General features: G+C 40.6%; 1 protein-coding gene across 2 annotated transcripts in view; it reads right to left on the reverse strand.

Moving 5' to 3' along the window:
• LOC126480663 (calcium-independent protein kinase C) overlaps positions 1-16,954 on the reverse strand; it is a 226,365-nt gene that overhangs the window by 113,090 nt on the left and 96,321 nt on the right. For both annotated transcript variants that reach the window (XM_050103890.1, XM_050103897.1), the window contains exon 7: positions 8,857-8,990. In XM_050103890.1, coding sequence (XP_049959847.1) covers positions 8,857-8,990 — 134 coding nt within the window. The remainder of the gene's footprint in view (positions 1-8,856; positions 8,991-16,954) is intronic.

Raw genomic sequence — 16,954 nt, forward strand, 5'->3', positions numbered from 1 at the left:
CTCAAAGAAGTAGTTGTTCCACTAAGTTATTAATTTCCTGACTTGGGTAGCTCAATTGGTAGGGCACTTGTCCATGAAAGGCAAAGGTCCCATGTTCAAGTCATAGTCCAGCATACAGATTTAATCTGCCAGGAAGATGTAAATCAGTGCACCCTCCACTGCAGAGTGAATGAAAAATTCATTCTGGAAAAAATACCCCTCCCCCCCAGGACTGTGGCTAAGCCATGTCTCCACAGTATCCTCGCTTCTGGAAGTGCTAGTCCTGCAAGTTTCACAAGAGAACTTCTGTGAAGTTTGGAAGGTAGGAGATGAGGTACTGGTGGAAGTAAAGCTGTGAGAAAGGATTGTGAGTCATGCTTCGGTAGGTCGTTTGGTAGAGCACTTGCCCATGGAAGGCAAAGGTCCTGGATTTGAGACCCGGTCTGGCACACAGTTTTAATCTGCCAGGAAGTTTTCAAACATCGATTATTTTCCTTGATATATTACCTTAATTCATTATTCACAAGTATTTGCTATACATAGTCTGTGAGAACTATAATTTTTGATGCGTATTAGACTTTGAAGCAAGCTGAAGTATTGTATGTAGTGTTTTTCAGTGTGGTGCAATGTGCTGCAGTGAAATAAAGTTTGTTTAAATTAATTTCTCATGAGCTAGTAGCAAAAATGAAAAACTAAATATATATTATTGGACTGTTTTATTAGCACTTTTCAATGACAACAGAATCATTTAATGAACATTAATTCCAATTTTCATAAAGTTACAGTGTTTTCAGACTTTGAAATTTTGTGTCCATATGTGATGGAAGAGAATAGAAGATTTCGAAATGTGGTGCTACAGAAGAATGCTGAAGATTAGATGGGTAGATCACATAACTAATGAGGAGGTATTGAATAGAATTGGGGAGAAGAGGAGCTTGTGGCACAACTTGACTAGAAGAAGGGATCGATTGGTAGGACATGTTCTGAGGCATCAAGGGATCACCAATTTAGCGTTGGAGGGGAGCGTGGGGGGTAAAAATCGTAGAGGGAGGCCAAGAGATGAATACACCAAGCAGGTACAGAAGGATGTAGGTTGCAGTAGGTACTGGGAGATGAAGAAGCTTGCACAGGATAGAGTAGCACGGAGAGCTGCATCAAACCAGTCTTAGGACTGAAGACCACAACAACAACAACAACAACATGTGATGGATGCTTGGTATGGAAATTTGCTGTGTTCAGTTTTGATGTACAGCTAGCTTTACCATATACGAACCTTGTTGACAAAAGGTCACATCAAAACTGTTTTTATTCTTTTTCTATTATCGTCATTCCACCATTCACAAGTGAACACTATTCTATTTAATAAAATAAACCTTACTCAGTTTCAGTCATAAATACATGTCATCTTCAATTACATAACTATCCTCTTTTATTAATTTTACTTACAAACATTGCTGTATTTTATAGTTCTCATCAATTGCTAGGAAACTCAGAACAAATCTAATGATCCTACTACCATGTTGGCCAAAGGGTGATAACAGCAGCAATGTGTAACTACGCCTTAGACATGTGTTCGAGCTAAAATTTCTTTTAAGTTCCACATTTACATGAGTCTCTACTATTTTGAGCACAACTTTTATCACACGTTTTATTCAGAAAGATTTTTCACTCTGCAGTGGTGTGTGCACTGATATGGTACTGAAGAGTCATTGGCAGAAGTAAAGGTCTGAGGATGGGTAATGAGTCGTGCTTGGGTAGCTCAGTAGGCAGAGTACTTGCCCATAAAAGGCAAAGGTCCTGGGTTCAAGTCCTAGACTGGTGCACAGTTTTAATCTGCCAGGAAGTTTCACAAATTTTATTAGTTGAAAGAGAGTGAAGAGCTCAACATTTGTAATGTTTCCATATTCTGGAATGTTCAATATTTGTAAATATTGTAGTATTCTCCACCCAGGAGGCAGTCCTGTTCTGTCTTTATATCAGTGTTATTAATAAATGTTCTTTCAGTGCTAAATGTTGCACTTCATTGAGAACACTGCCTCCAGATTTGGATTTGATTGTTGTTATGACATGACATGGTTTGGTGGAAATGACAGGTACTTGAAGACATCTACATCATCATGGCTTCAATTAGGCAATGCTCATCAAAAATCCATCACTGCTTTCTGTAAATGCTGGTAAGGACCAGACAAAGTGGCTGAAAGGATTCAACCGAGTTGCTGAATGCAAGAGGTGGGAAAGCTTGATGCGTTTGACAAATGGATGAGAGAGCCCTTCAGGGGACTGAGAACAATGAAGAGGAGCTTGATATCTGGGACAAATTCCAGGCCGAACTGAAGAAAACATTTGATGACAATCAGCAGCAAGTCCGTTTAGTGGAAAAACAACTGAAAGACTGTGACGAACATCATAGGGAAATGACACAGACTTACATAAAGATTTGTTTGGCCATGTGCTATCTTTTGAATCCAGTCTTGACAATAGCTGACAAAATCTAACACTTGGTGAAAGGAATTCCACAAGACATGCATCAGACTCTTCTGGTAAAGAATGTCACAATGACAGAGGAATTCTAGTGGTGCCCGCCCATCGAGGAAATGCAAAATAAAAAGTGTCAGATGAATCTCAAATATGGTACCTATGACAGCTGTGGGAGACCACTGTGATCTCACCTCTCTCATACAGTAGGTACGAAGAGGATAGATACAGTAGTTTATGGCAGCCAGAAATGTCAGTCTGAATACACAAGCAACAGCAGCCATGACACTTTGGGCACATTGGACACTGCACATTGTACACTACTGCACAGAAAGAAAATGAGTGTTCCATGGTGATTATGGTACAGATGACAACAGTTACAGCAGTCCTAGTCATACTAGTCAACTCCAGATGATAATGTTGACCTGTGTGATGAAGCCCATTGACATACCCAGGATGAGGTCATCCCGCAACATGCTTCAGCAGTTTTCCATAGCCATGCGGAGGTACCAACTACTTACATAGTTGCCAAATTCAGGAATACTAAGCAAGGTGACCATCTATGGAGGTGAGGCCATCAAAGATGAAAATCCTCCATGGACGATTTACCAAGATGTTAGGGAATCTCATCAATGTCATCATCAGGGCCAACCTGTCCAAGTGTTGACTATTCTTTCTGAAATGATGAATGCTTTTCATCACCAACTATAGAGGTCTATGTTCCACAATTTGAAAGTGATTGTCTTGAAGGCAACAAATGGAACATATTAACAACCAACAGAATATGTGTTGCAAGAACAAATATCAGTGACAGAACACAGCCCTTAGAATTTGTCATTTTAACAGAAAGTATTCATGTTTTTCTTGGATGAGACTTCTTGCAGGTGTCAAAAGCAGTCATAGACTGTGGAAGATCAGACTGACACAGCTATTCCAACAAGGAGGCATAACAAAACTTGATCTGCATGCTTGTTTGCCACTGAAGACATTGTTATCTGCTGTCAGCAATGAGATGAGTTCCAGTTATCCATGTAGATGCTCAGGTAAACTGTGAAGCTTTTGTCAATTGCAGAAAGCTGCTCAAGTCTCACAAAAAAATTATGTACTAGTAATAATCATAAGCATTGCAGGTGGTCAAGAACTTTGGATCACTAATTATCATGAGTAGCCACAACTCATCCCTAAACATATGTGAGTAGGGACAGCCAAACCAATCCTGGCTGAACAGTTCAATGCCATTAATGAAGAACTGTGCTCCACTAACTCTGCAGACAATACAGTGGAGGAAGCTACTATCAAACTGCCAACACAATCTGGCCTGACTGAGGAACAATGTTGGTGAGTGTTAACCATTCAGTGTCACTTTTTTATGCTTTCAAATCTTTGGGGGGAGGGGGCGAAAAGATAAGGCCAAGTGCTCCATGGTAAAACACCATATCAATACTGGGGATCAGCTACCAATTATCCAGAACTCATATAGAGTGTCACCGGCTGAACAACGGATAATTCTGGAAGAAGTGGAAAAGGTGGTGCAAGATGACATTCTTGAAACTTCAGAGTGTCCTTGGCTGTCTCTTGTGGTCCATGTGAACAAGAAGGATAGCCCATGGCATTTCTGCGTCGAACACTGGTGACTGAATAAAACCACAAAAAACATGTCTACTGATTGTTGCTTGTTGATGACACCTCAGACCTCTTAAAGGGGCAAAGCATTTTTCAACTGTGGTCATGCAGACAAGCTACCGGCAAATCAAGGTTGATGAGGCTGACTAGGGAAAGACTGCCTTCATAGCACCTGAGAGCCTCTATGGGTCAGAGTTGTGCCATTTGGACTATCTGGTGCTCCAACAACCTTCAAGCACATCATGGATAACTTGCGTCAACACCTTAAATATATGACCTGTCTTTGCTGCCTGGATGATATAATTTTCTTTTTATGACATCTGAATAACATCCAAGCCAGTTGAGTACCATACTGAACTGTGTTCAGACCACAGGTCTCTGCCTGAATATGAATAACTGGCTCTTCATCTCTGAAGAAATAAAAAGCTTGGGGCATTTAGTTAATGGTCATGGTGTTTGTCCTCCTCCAGAGAAAATAAGAGCAGTCACATATATTTGGCCTCCTCAGCACATATGTGACATGAGAAGTTTTCTCAGAATGTGCTTGTATTATTGGTAATCCATAAAGACTTCTATACCAAGGCATGTCCCTTGCAAGAACTATTGCAGCAGGGCACCAAATTCTCTTGGAACAGGGTACAAAAACATCGTTCCTTGTTCTTAAGGTGGCACTAACATCTTCTCCAGTCCTAACATCACATGATGGGAATGTCAAGATAGAACTTTACACCAATGCTAGCAGTTCTGGGATAGGTGCAGTTCTAATACAAATTCAGGAAGGTGCTGAAAAGATGACAGCTTATGCTTCCAGAGTATTCTCCAAGTCTGAGATGAACTACTCTACAAGGTAGAAAAAGTGCCTTGCACTTGTCTGGGCAATCAACAAGTTGCAGCTGTTTATATTTGGCAAACCATTCACTGCAGTGACGAATCACTATTCTCCTTGCTGGCTGACTTGCCTGAAGGATACATCAGATCAACTGGCAAGATGGGCACTGATGCCTTAGTGTATAATGTCACAGCAAAATACAATAGCAAACATAAAGACACTAACTGCCTTTTAAGGAATCCTTTGGCAGAACACTGCAACATGAATAAATCACAGATGCCGCTGCATCAAATGACATTGCTGCTGAAAAGGTGCAAGATTCAGCATTGCTGAAAACCTTATAAACCTTGAAGTAGGAGGAACCGAACAAAGGAGGATCCATTTCATACACAGATCATTGTATATGAGGATATGAGGACTACGAGCCAAAAAGGTGGAAATGGTTGCTCATGATTCCAGCTCATCTATGGCCAGCTATCCTGAAGTATTTCCATGATCATCTGTGATTCAGGAAGATTCAAACAGGATCACACACAAGTATCACTGGCCAGGGCTTGACCAATCCATTAGACACTTTGTGAGCCACTATAAAGAGTACCAGTGAGGGAAGAGTGTGTCACAATTACTTCCAGGATATCTGATACCAATTCCACCTGCAGCATCACCATTCCACAGGATTAGAATTGACCTCTTGGGGAGGTTCGCAAAGTTGACAAATGGTAATCAAAGAATAATAGTCTGCACTGACTACCTCACCTGCTATGCTGTCACCAAAGCTGTGCCAACTGCTGAAGCTCTGAAAATTGCAAGGTGCATTGTAGAAGACATGAAGACATCATTTTGAAGCACGGAGCACCCTGTGTGATGGTCTCTGGTTGTGGAAACGTTTCCAGTTGAGACCAATATCAGAGTTAATATCACATTGCAACATCATCCATAGGAGACAATTTGTCTCCCATGACCTCACAGAACACTTTAATAAGACACCAGCAGAAAGATCTGAATGTACAGTTATGTTCAATAGAGGGGTTGGGATAAAGCACTGCTCTTTATGACATGCACATGTAACAAAGGAAACAAGACATTACAGACTAGTTGTAAGGCCCAACAAGGCATACACTGTTCATGTTTCAACTGGTTGATACTCAAGATCATTACACAGGGTGTTACAAAAAGGTACAGCCAAACTTTCAGGAAACATTCCTCACACACAAATAAAGAAAAGATGTTAATTTCCATGTTAGAGCTCATTTTAGTTTCGTCAGTGTGTACTGTACTTCCTCGATTCACCGCCAGTTGGCCCAATTGAAGGAAGGTAATGTTGACTTCGGTGCTTGTGTTGACATTCGACTCATTTCTCTACAGTACTAGCATCAAGCACATCAGTATGTAGCATCAACAGGTTAGTGTTCATCATGAACGTGTTTACAAATGCGGAGTTGGCAGATGCCCATTTGATGTATGGATTAGCACAGGGCAATAGCCGTGGCATGGTGCGTTTGTATTGAGACAGATTTCCAGAACAAAGGTGTCCTGACAGGAAGACATTCGAAGCAATTGATCGGCATCTTAGGGAGCACAGAACATTCCAGCCTATGACTCGCGACTGGGGAAGACCTAGAATGACGAGGACACCTGCAATGGATGAGGCAATTCTTCGTGCAGTTGATGATAACCCTAATGTCAGCGTCAGAGAAGTTGCTGCTGTACAAGGTAACGTTGACCACGTCACTGTATGGAGAATGCTATGGGAGAACCAGTTGTTTCCGTACCATGTACAGCGTGTGCAGGCACTATCAGCAGCTGATTGGCCTCCACGGGTACACTTCTGCGAATGGTTCATCCAACAATGTGTCAATCCTCATTTCAGTGCAAATGTTCTCTTTATGGATGAGGCTTCATTCCAATGTGATCAAATTGTAAATTTTCACAATCAACATGTGTGGGCTGGCGAGAATCCGCACGCAATTGTGCAATCACGTCATCAACACAGATTTTCTGTGAACGTTTGTGCAGGCATTGTTGGCGGTGTCTTGATTGGGCCCCACGTTCTTCCAGCTACGCTCAATGGAACACGTTATCGTGATTTCATATGGGATACTCTACCTGTGCTGCTAGCACATGTGCCTTTACAAGTACGACACAACATGTGGTTCATGCACGATGGAGCTCCTGCACATTTCAGTCAAAGTGTTCATACGCTTCTCAACAACAGATTCGGTGACTGATGGATTGGTAGAGGCGGACCAATTCCATGGCCTCCACGCTCTCCTGACCTCAAACCTCATGACTTTCATTTATGGGGGCATTTGAAAGCTCTTGTCTATGCAACCCTGGTACCAAATATAGAGACTCTTCATGCTCGTATTGTGGACGGCTGTGATACAATACGCCATTCTCCAGGGCTGCATCAGTGCATCAGGGATTCCATGCGATGGAGGGTGGATGCATGTATCCTCGCTAATGCAGGACATTTTGAACATTTCCTGTAACAAAGTGTTTGAAGTCACACTGGTACATTCTGTTGCTGTATGTTTCCATTCCATGATTAATGTGATTTGAAGAGAAGTAATAAAATGAGCTCTAACATGGAAAGTAAGCGTTTCCGGACACATGTCCAGATAACATATTTTCTTTCTTTGTGTGTGAGGAATGTTTCCTGAAAGTTTGGCTGTACCTTTTTGTAACACCCTGTATGAAACACCTCATCATCAGAATTGCAGAAGAGAGATGGCTGGCATGCATAAAATCCCTGGATGCCTAGGAGAAGGACTGAGGGCACTATAACACCAAGCAATGCTCAGTGAGATTCAGCTTGGAAGACTTGGTATGAGTTTTTACACATGTGCAGAAAGTGGGACTATCAAAATGTTACTAAAATGCTACTTTGAGCCATATCGTATCCTTTGCCACTTGTACAAGGGCATGCTGAAAAGTACCTCTGGATTTTTTATGTGAAAAGGCTTAAAGCTTTTTAAATAAAACAAATGTTATTAACATTCTATATCTTTAGTCTTCATGTCTACACATTTGCAGGCCTCTGCTGCTAGAGGATTCTGAATTGCAGCTGTCAACATGGCAGTACATAATGTAAGTACATTGGTGCATGAGAAACAGCTTAAATTCGAATAGTTCCTCCATGTGTGGAGCACCCTCTCCTTCAGCTTGACAATGCCAGAATGAGTCCTGCAACATTTGCAGCAATCTGATGGCTTGGATTCACTGTCATCAATCATCCTCCATACTGTCCTGACTTGGTCCCATCCAATTTTCAGCTGTTTATAAAACTTAAAAAACACCTTCAAGGGCGTCGTGTTGATAGTGATGAATCGGTGTAAGCAAAGGTGAGGATGTGGCTCCATCAACAAAGTCAAACATGACATATCAACAAACTGGTCTCTTGTTGGGAAAAATGTGTTCATCATCAGGATGAGTATGTTGAGAAATAAATATGTAGACATGAAGAACAAAAATGTAGAATGTTAATAGCATTTGTTTTATTTAAAAAGCCTTAAGAGTTTTCACTTAAACAGCTTTATGGCATTATTTCTCAGCTCACCATAACAGAATGATCAGTATATTTCTATGAAAGAATTGGAATACAAATGTTATTCACCAATACCTCTACGTTTAGAAATAAATGGGAATCATTTCATAACTAAAATGTTACCAATAGATTATGAGAAAGGATTAAGAGCTGGGTGAATAGTTATGCATAAGTGCTCTCATAGTTTTTCATTGTTTTCATTGCAAGTAGTGATCTATTTATACCTTGTGCAAAAGATTTCATGGTCTCAGTTCCTGACTTGAGTCAATCCCCATAAGTTCACTTATGCATATTTGAGAACACACACACATATATGCAAAAAGCAGATAAATAACACACTGTGTTATAAAATAATGTAACAGAAGTAAATATTTTTAAACAGTTACATCCTCAAAATGTCTACCTTTGGCCTTGGAGGTGTCAGCTTGTCAGTAGTGATGCCCATGGCAGCCAAAATTTCTGCCATTTGTTTTGTGTCAATGCCACAGTTGTTCGCAACATTCTTTTGACACCTTTTATGAATGTTCATGTTGCATACTAGAAAGAGAAAGGTGTGTGTTAAAACTATAATACCATACACAAACACAGACAGAAACAAATCTGATTAATTACACCAATGCCATTTCATAGGCAAGATTTTTAAATTTGAAGTTTGTGATTCATATAATGGTAAGAGCAAAGGTGACCACTCACCATTCACCATATATTAGAGGAATTAAGTGGTAGACAAGCATTTATTTAAATCTACTGTGTACTACACAGACAGATGTTTATGTTTCCTGTAATTTTGAAGTCTGTTTAATGTGAACATTCGCTTTAACCAGAATTTACATCCTTCAGTCCAAATATTTTTTTAAAGAATAGGCAAATCTAATAAGGCACTATTTTACTTTTATGCCCACATCTGCTGGCAATTTGTTAAAGAATTTTGCAGCAGAATATGGCACTCATTTCTGAATCCTACACAGGCTTGGAAATTACTTCCACTTCTAGTATTGTGTTCGTCACTTTCACAGCTCATCCTCATTCACTCTTATGGTTGACCACATGTACCACTAGGGAATAAATGTGTTAGCACATGAGTGTAATAATTTGAAGGTTGCTAAGGAGGAAGATGTTTGCCTTTGAGCTTTACATAAAATTCATACTGTGCATTTTTGTTACTTCAGCTGTATTGTCACAGAAGAATATGCTATAAGACAGTACTGAATGAAAGTTTGTTAGTAATTTCATCTGGAGAGTAACACAATGAGAGAGGATTCTAACTGCAAAGCAGACACAACTAGGCTTTCTGGTGGACTTAATAACATGCATGTATCACCTCATTTTCTTGCACATCTGCATGCATTGAAATTTTACAAACTGAGTTTCCTTTATGGTGTGCCTGTTGATATCTATTTCTGGTATCTGTAATCTGTTGTTATTTGTTTGGTATCATATAATATGGATTTCTGTAAAATTTAGGCTTGTTTGTTGTGAACCAGATGCAAACCTGTTCCACTATTCTCCTAGCTGTGTTGGGTATGGATGTCTTTGGGCTCCTTACGAGTACAGTTTTACCGTTCACAAACATACCAATTTTTGATTAGTTGTCCAATGTATTTGGTAAATGATTCATGTAGGTGAAAAACAGGTGTGAGTATCAAACCTTGTCAGAACACTATTTCAAATGTTCCTTCACTCCAAATTTATTTTCAAATTCCCAACCAGCCATCCAAGCTTTGGTGTTAATTGCTTTCCTTAAATTGATTTAGGTGAATGGTAAGATGGTCAGTTTCATTTTCTACATTTGTGTTATTGGGCTCTGCCTCAAATCACTTTGTCAGCATGGGTCATTAAACCTTAATCATCTTTCCTTTCAGCTCTTTATCACATCCTCCAACCACTACAATCACTTTAACATGGACACTAATGAACTGCAAAAAGATTGGGAAATACAAAGTGTAATAGAAACATGTGAGGAGAGAGAACACTAAGCAGCAGAAGACTGCCAGTTTCATCCCAAAATTCGATTGGTCTACCTTTTCAGAGCATATTAATGCAAGATTCATTGTGTTGGAGATATGACTCATGTACGTAACTCGATATGGTGCTATTGATGTCAAATACATTGTCACACCACAGTAGGGTGTAATGGCAAGGCAAATGTAGTAACTACAGGAAAGTTGCCCACAAAGTAGCGTCATTGTCTTCAGTGTCAGAACTCTGAGTAAATTGCTCAGATCATCGTTTTGTTCAGAGCAGGAATTGGAAACTGGAAATTTACAATGATGAAGCATGAAGTCATTCTACTTCTCCACTAACTGTCCCATATGTGTCACCAAAAAGAGAGATAGGGTGAAAGAAAACTCCTTCTGATTATTGGTGCCTATACTGCAGTGGAATGTTAATGGGTTAAGAAAACTTGTAACTGGATGGATAAAAAATCTACTCACCAAGCGGCGGCAGGAGAATACACACATTAAAAAAAGGTTTTATCTATTCAGTTACATCACATCATCAAAACTTGTAACTGGATGGATAAAAAATCTACTCACCAAGCGGCGGCAGGAGAATACACACATTAAAAAAAGGTTTTATCTACTCAGTTACATCACATAATCAAAACTTGATTTTCTTATCTATCCAATTAAATTATATTTTCAAAAATTGATTATTTTCATTGTTAAGAAAACATGTGAAAGAAGTAAATCTTTTAACACAAGATGGGCCCTTATGCCTCTGCATACAACAGACACCTTTTAAACCTTGGCAACTCTTTCTTTAAAGACAACAACATCCACAGGAAGAATGATACAGATGGTGAGGGACTAAGGGTGGAGCGGTTGTATTCATCCACAACACATGCCATTCTGTACTTGTTACCGTTATAGCCCAGCACCAAGCAGCAGCTGGTCAGGATTACAAAACATGAAGAATAATTGTCTGCTCCCTATATCTCCTACCACACAGACTTGTGGATAATGAAGCCATTGAGGACCTCATCCCCTCATCCATGTACAGCCCCTCCCTTTTCTCCTCTTTGAGATTTCACTGTACATGATGTGGAATAGAGCTCAACATACTCTTGTCCTAGGGGTCAAGCAGTGGGTAGGTTATTCTTGCAAAACAATGTCTGCCTCTTTAGTACAGTGAAAGTGACACACTTCAATCTGCAAAAATATCATTCACAGCCATTGACCTGTTGCTTTGCTCTCCTATATTTGCTGATATGGTCCTTTGGGAAGTGCTAGAGGTCTTGCTCTCGAGTGACCATTTTCCCATTTGGGTCACCTGCCATGTTCAAACTAGCACCTGTCACCAGTACACCATAGTGGATGTTATGCAATGCCACCTGTACATTTTAAAGCAACCTGGCTCATTTGAACACCAGCCCGTCATCAATATGGTAGAAAATGTCACTAGTATCCACATAATTGCTGTTGTGTCTGTCCTGAAGTCCGGTGTGAAACCTGAAGATGGTCACCCCATGGGGAACAAGTAGTGCTATTAGGCATCAGGGACATGGCATAGCACTACAAAAGTTCCGTCATAATCCATCTGCTGACACTCTTGCAACCTTTTGCACTGTTTGGGTAAAGTCTCTGTGTATTATGAGAAAGCACAAAAAGCAGCCACGAGAGGAATTCTTACTTCTATTACCCATTCCACACTATCAGCAAAGATATAGGAATTGATTAGAAGGATCATAGAGACAGGCAATGCATACATCACAGTGACCACACAGGACACTGGTGCTCTAATTGCTACATTAGAGACTGTTGGACAAATAATGAGAAAATACTTCGAACAAATTATATCTAATGCCAATCATGATCCCACACTCCAACACAGAGCACAGCTGTATCTTTTGTATGGAGGAATTAGAGCACATGTCATCTATGGCTTACAAACACCACCACAACCAAGAAAGGTACATAATGAGATGTTGAACATTTGAATACTGAGTTGAAGAAGTTGTTCCTCATGCTTTTTAACAAAACTGGTCTGAAGGACAATACCGAAAGGTGTGGCAGGAAGTAAGAAACCCATGAAGCATCACATGACCCCAAGAAGTTATTACATTGTAGCATTAACAGTTGCGCAGGGAAAACATTGGAATGATGATGAACAACCACTTAGTACGGACTTATAAAACAAAAATCTTCTCATTTTCTTTCAGTGTGTTTGTTGTAGGTACCACTCAACACTCAACAATCTAATGCATGGCAGCAGTCAGGCAAGAGACCTTCTTGTGTAGGCAGCGCTTGACAGAAATATTTTTTTCATATTGAAAATGCCTGTGACACTACTGTCTGACAACTGTATGAATGGGGCTTCGGGGGTTGTCTTTCCATTGCAATGGGACCCTCTCTTTCAGGACAGTATTTTGGATTCAAGGTTGGCAATGCAGTCTCAGACCTATTTACCCTGGAGAATGGTGTCCCTCAGCCAAGTATGTCCAGTTTTCTACTTTTTTCAATAGCCATAAAGAATGTAGTGTCTGCAGTCAGGAGATCTAACCATTACTCTCCTTTTGTGAATGATTTTTCAATCTTTTGTTCATCTCCTAGGCTCAAGATGACTGCTTGACAGCTTTAATTAACATTAACAAAACTTGAATTATGGGCAAAATCACTGGCAAAAATTTTTCCTACATAAATATGTCAGTGTCAATTTTAATTGTGCACAGTGTGGCCTTGCCCAACATGAAGTGCAACTGGGAGACACCATTCATAGCTTTCAGGAGTCAGTAAAGTCTCATCTTTTATGAGAATCTCACCTTGTTGCTACACCTGAGACCTCCGAAGACAAGAGCTCCAAAAAATGTAAACATCTTAAAGTATCCTAATGGCAGAGCCTGGGAAGCTGGCAGATCCTCTCTGTTGTTTTACGGAGCCACTGTTTGGCTGCAGCTCAACTGTGTCTGTACTGTATTGGAGCTGCACAACCTACCTTTCTGAAAACCTTGGACTTCATTCCCCATATTTTTAGATGCGTGCCAAAATTTAGTTGTTATTTACACTGATGGGTCTGGGCGGGGCCACACTGTTGGCTGCTCAGTATTTTCCCCTGGCATTGTCTTTAGGATTCAACTTCCAGATTAATTTACAGTCTTTGATGGAGAACTCTACATAGTCTTACAAGTGCTAGAGCAGTTGAGATACAATCTACAATTGACAGAATAAATTTCTTATCTGTTCTGATTTTCTAATTGCCCTACAGACCATCAGGAAACAAAGTCAGCAATCAAAGTGAACTAAAACATACAAGATACCTTTCCTGTACTACAATGGCAAAGGAAGGAAATATCATTGTGCTGGGGAAACCAGGCAAATGAGAAATCTAACACAGCAGGCAGGGATGCTTGCAGCAAATGTAATAGAATACTATGTCCTGCTACTACCTCATGGTTGAGGAGGAGAGTTATGAGTAACTGGTCTGAAGGACAATACCAAAAGGCATGGCAGGAATGAGAGAGGAGTTGAAATTGAAGGTAGCAAAGCAAAAGCTGAAATGCTGAACTCCATTTTCAAATGTTCCTTTACAAAGGAAAATCCAGGATAATTGCTCCAATTTAATTCTTGTACCACTGAAAATATGAATAAAGAAGTATTAGTGTCACTGGTGTTGAGAAACAGCTGAAATTATTAAAATCGAAAGAATCTGAAGGCCCCAATGGAATCCCTGTCAGATTCTATACTGAATTTGCAGTTGAGTTAGTCCCTCTTCTCACTGTAATCTGTCATAGAGCCCTCAAACAAAAAACTGTACCCAGTTCTTGGAAAAAGGCACAGGTCACACATGTCTACAAGAAGGGTAGTAGAAGTGATCCACAAAACTACCATCCAATATCCTTGATGTCAATTTGTAGTAGAATCTTAGAACATTTTCTGAGCTCAAATACAAAAGGTATCTTAAACAGAATGACTTTCTCAATGTCCTCCAGCATGGCTTTCAAAAATATCGATCATGTGGAACCCAAATCTCACATTTCTCACACTGGAAGCTTTGGATCAAGGCAACCAAGTAGATTCTGAAAAGCATTTGGCTCAGTACTGCACCTACACTTATTGTCAAAAGAACAATCAATGGGGTGTCAAGCAAAATTTATGACTGGATTGAGGACTTTTTGGTAAGCAGGATACAGCATGTTATCTCGGATGGAGAGTAATCGTCAGGTGTAAAACGAACTTTGGTGTTGAGACCCTTGCTGTTCATGTTGTATGTTAATGACCAGGCAGACAATGTTAACAGTAAAATCAGGCTTTTTGCAGATGATGCAGTTATCTATAATGAAGTACTATCTGAGAGAAGCTACATAAATATTCAGTAAGATCTTGATAAGATTTCAACATGGTGCGGAGATTGGCAACTTGCTCTAAATGTTCAGAAATTTAAAATTGTATACTTCACAAAATTAAAAAAAAGTAGTATTCTATGACTATAATACTGATGACTCACTGCTGAAATCAGCCAACTCATACAAATACCAGGGCATAACACTTCGTACAGATATGAAATAGAATGATCACATAGGTTCAACCATGGGTAAAGCAGGTGGTAGACTTTGGTTTATTGGTAGAATACCGGGGAAGTGCAATCAATCCACTAAAGAGATTGTGTACAAATCACTTGTGAAGCCCATCCTACAATATTGCTCTAGTATGTGAGACCAGCACCAAATAGGACTGACCAGGGGTATTGAACATATACAGAGAAGGGCAGCATGAATAGTCACAGCTTTGTTTAAACCATGGGAGAGTATCACAGAGATGCTGAAGGAATTGAAATGACAGATTCTTGAAGACAGACATTGACTATCCCAAGAAAGTCTATAAACAAAGTTTCAAGAATCGGCTTTAAATGATTACTTTAGGGATATACTACAACCCCATATGTGTCACTTGCACAGGGATTGTGAGGATAAGATTAGAATAAAAAACAGCGAACTTCCATACCTGGACATGTTGGTACGGAGAAAAGAAGATGGCACATTAGGTCACGCAGTGTACCATAAACCAACACACACAGACTTATACTTACAGGCCACCAGTTGTCACCATCCTTCACAATGAAGTGGCGTACTTAAGATGTTGGTTCACAGAGCACGAGCCATATCAGACTCAGACAGCTTATCCAATGAACTACTCCATCTGCGTACCACTTTCCAACAAAATGGATATTCCGAATGGAAGATTTGCTGTGCCTTACACCCGAAGCAGGTTACCCAACAAGAGGAACTGGAAGAAGGCGAAGAACAAAGGGGAATGGTCATCTTGCCATACATCGGCGGTGTGTCTTCAAAAATAGGAAGATTATTGAAGAGGCATAAAGTTAAATGTGTCTTTCGTCCTCCGGCAAAATTCAGAGCTCTCTTGGGCTCATCTAAGGACAGCTTTGGCCTAAGAAGACCTGGTGTTCACGAGATTCCTTGTAGCTGTGGCATGTCGTACAATGGACAAACTTGTCGCACTGTAGAAGAGAGATATACTGAACACCGACGCTATACTCGTCTGAAGCAACCAGAGATGTCTGCAGTGGCTGAGCGTTGTCTCAGTGCAGGCCATTCTATGAATTATCAACACACCAAAATTCTCGCGTTGACGAGTTCGTACTGCGACAGTTTTATTAAGGAAGCAGTGTAGCTTGACAAATCTTGTAAACAGAGACACGGGCTTTCAGCTCAGTACAGCTTGGGGTCCAGCAGTAGCCATATTGAAGTCGTATCGAGCAGAGAGGAGTACTATTGGTCATACGTCGGATGGGGATTTGCCAGCAACATAAATATTCTGTTGACAGTGGGAGGATAGTCACGTGCCTTACGCGAACACGCATTTTTGCTTGCGGCTACTGACAGAGGTTGCTGGGGCGGCCGATGGCAGCACAGAGCAGCAGCGGCAGCCTCCGTGCGTGCGTCAAAGTCTTTGGTTCTTCTTCTTGTGGGTGGCGTTGCTGTCCTTCCAGCTATCGGTTGATATCATCGCTATTGGCCATCGAATTGGGTGCCTTCCACGCATGCGCACTTCCTGCCTAAGACTGGCATAAATAGGGGGCTCTAGTCATGCCTTAGCAGTGTGTTCATCACACCTGAAGATGTCGGGCAGTTGCGCTGATGAAATATTGTGGAGTTTTCACTATGACACCTGATGTCTCGCCCGAGAACCATATATACAACATTTCCATCGGGAAAGCCTCAAGGAACATGGTGTCTGTTCTTTTGGACATGTCCAAAAGAACAGACACCATATCCATATAAGTATACAGTTCTGGCAATACTGGCCATGACCTTCTCCTTCTGTGCAGATGCACACATATTTCCCAAACTCTTATGGGACTTGGTAAGAATGTCTTCCACCAGTAATGAGTGTGTTGGTGTGGGACACTGGGAATGTAGTGTGTGGACATACAAGGTGAGAATGTGGGTCTTGCGGGAGGCATGCATGAGATAGTTCCTGCAGTCGCACTATCCTCTGTGCCCTCGATGGCTCAGATGGATAGAGCATCTGCCATGTAAGTAG

The sequence above is a fragment of the Schistocerca serialis genome, chromosome 1 (assembly GCF_023864345.2).
Source record: "Schistocerca serialis cubense isolate TAMUIC-IGC-003099 chromosome 1, iqSchSeri2.2, whole genome shotgun sequence".
NCBI classification, from domain to species: domain Eukaryota; kingdom Metazoa; phylum Arthropoda; class Insecta; order Orthoptera; family Acrididae; genus Schistocerca; species Schistocerca serialis.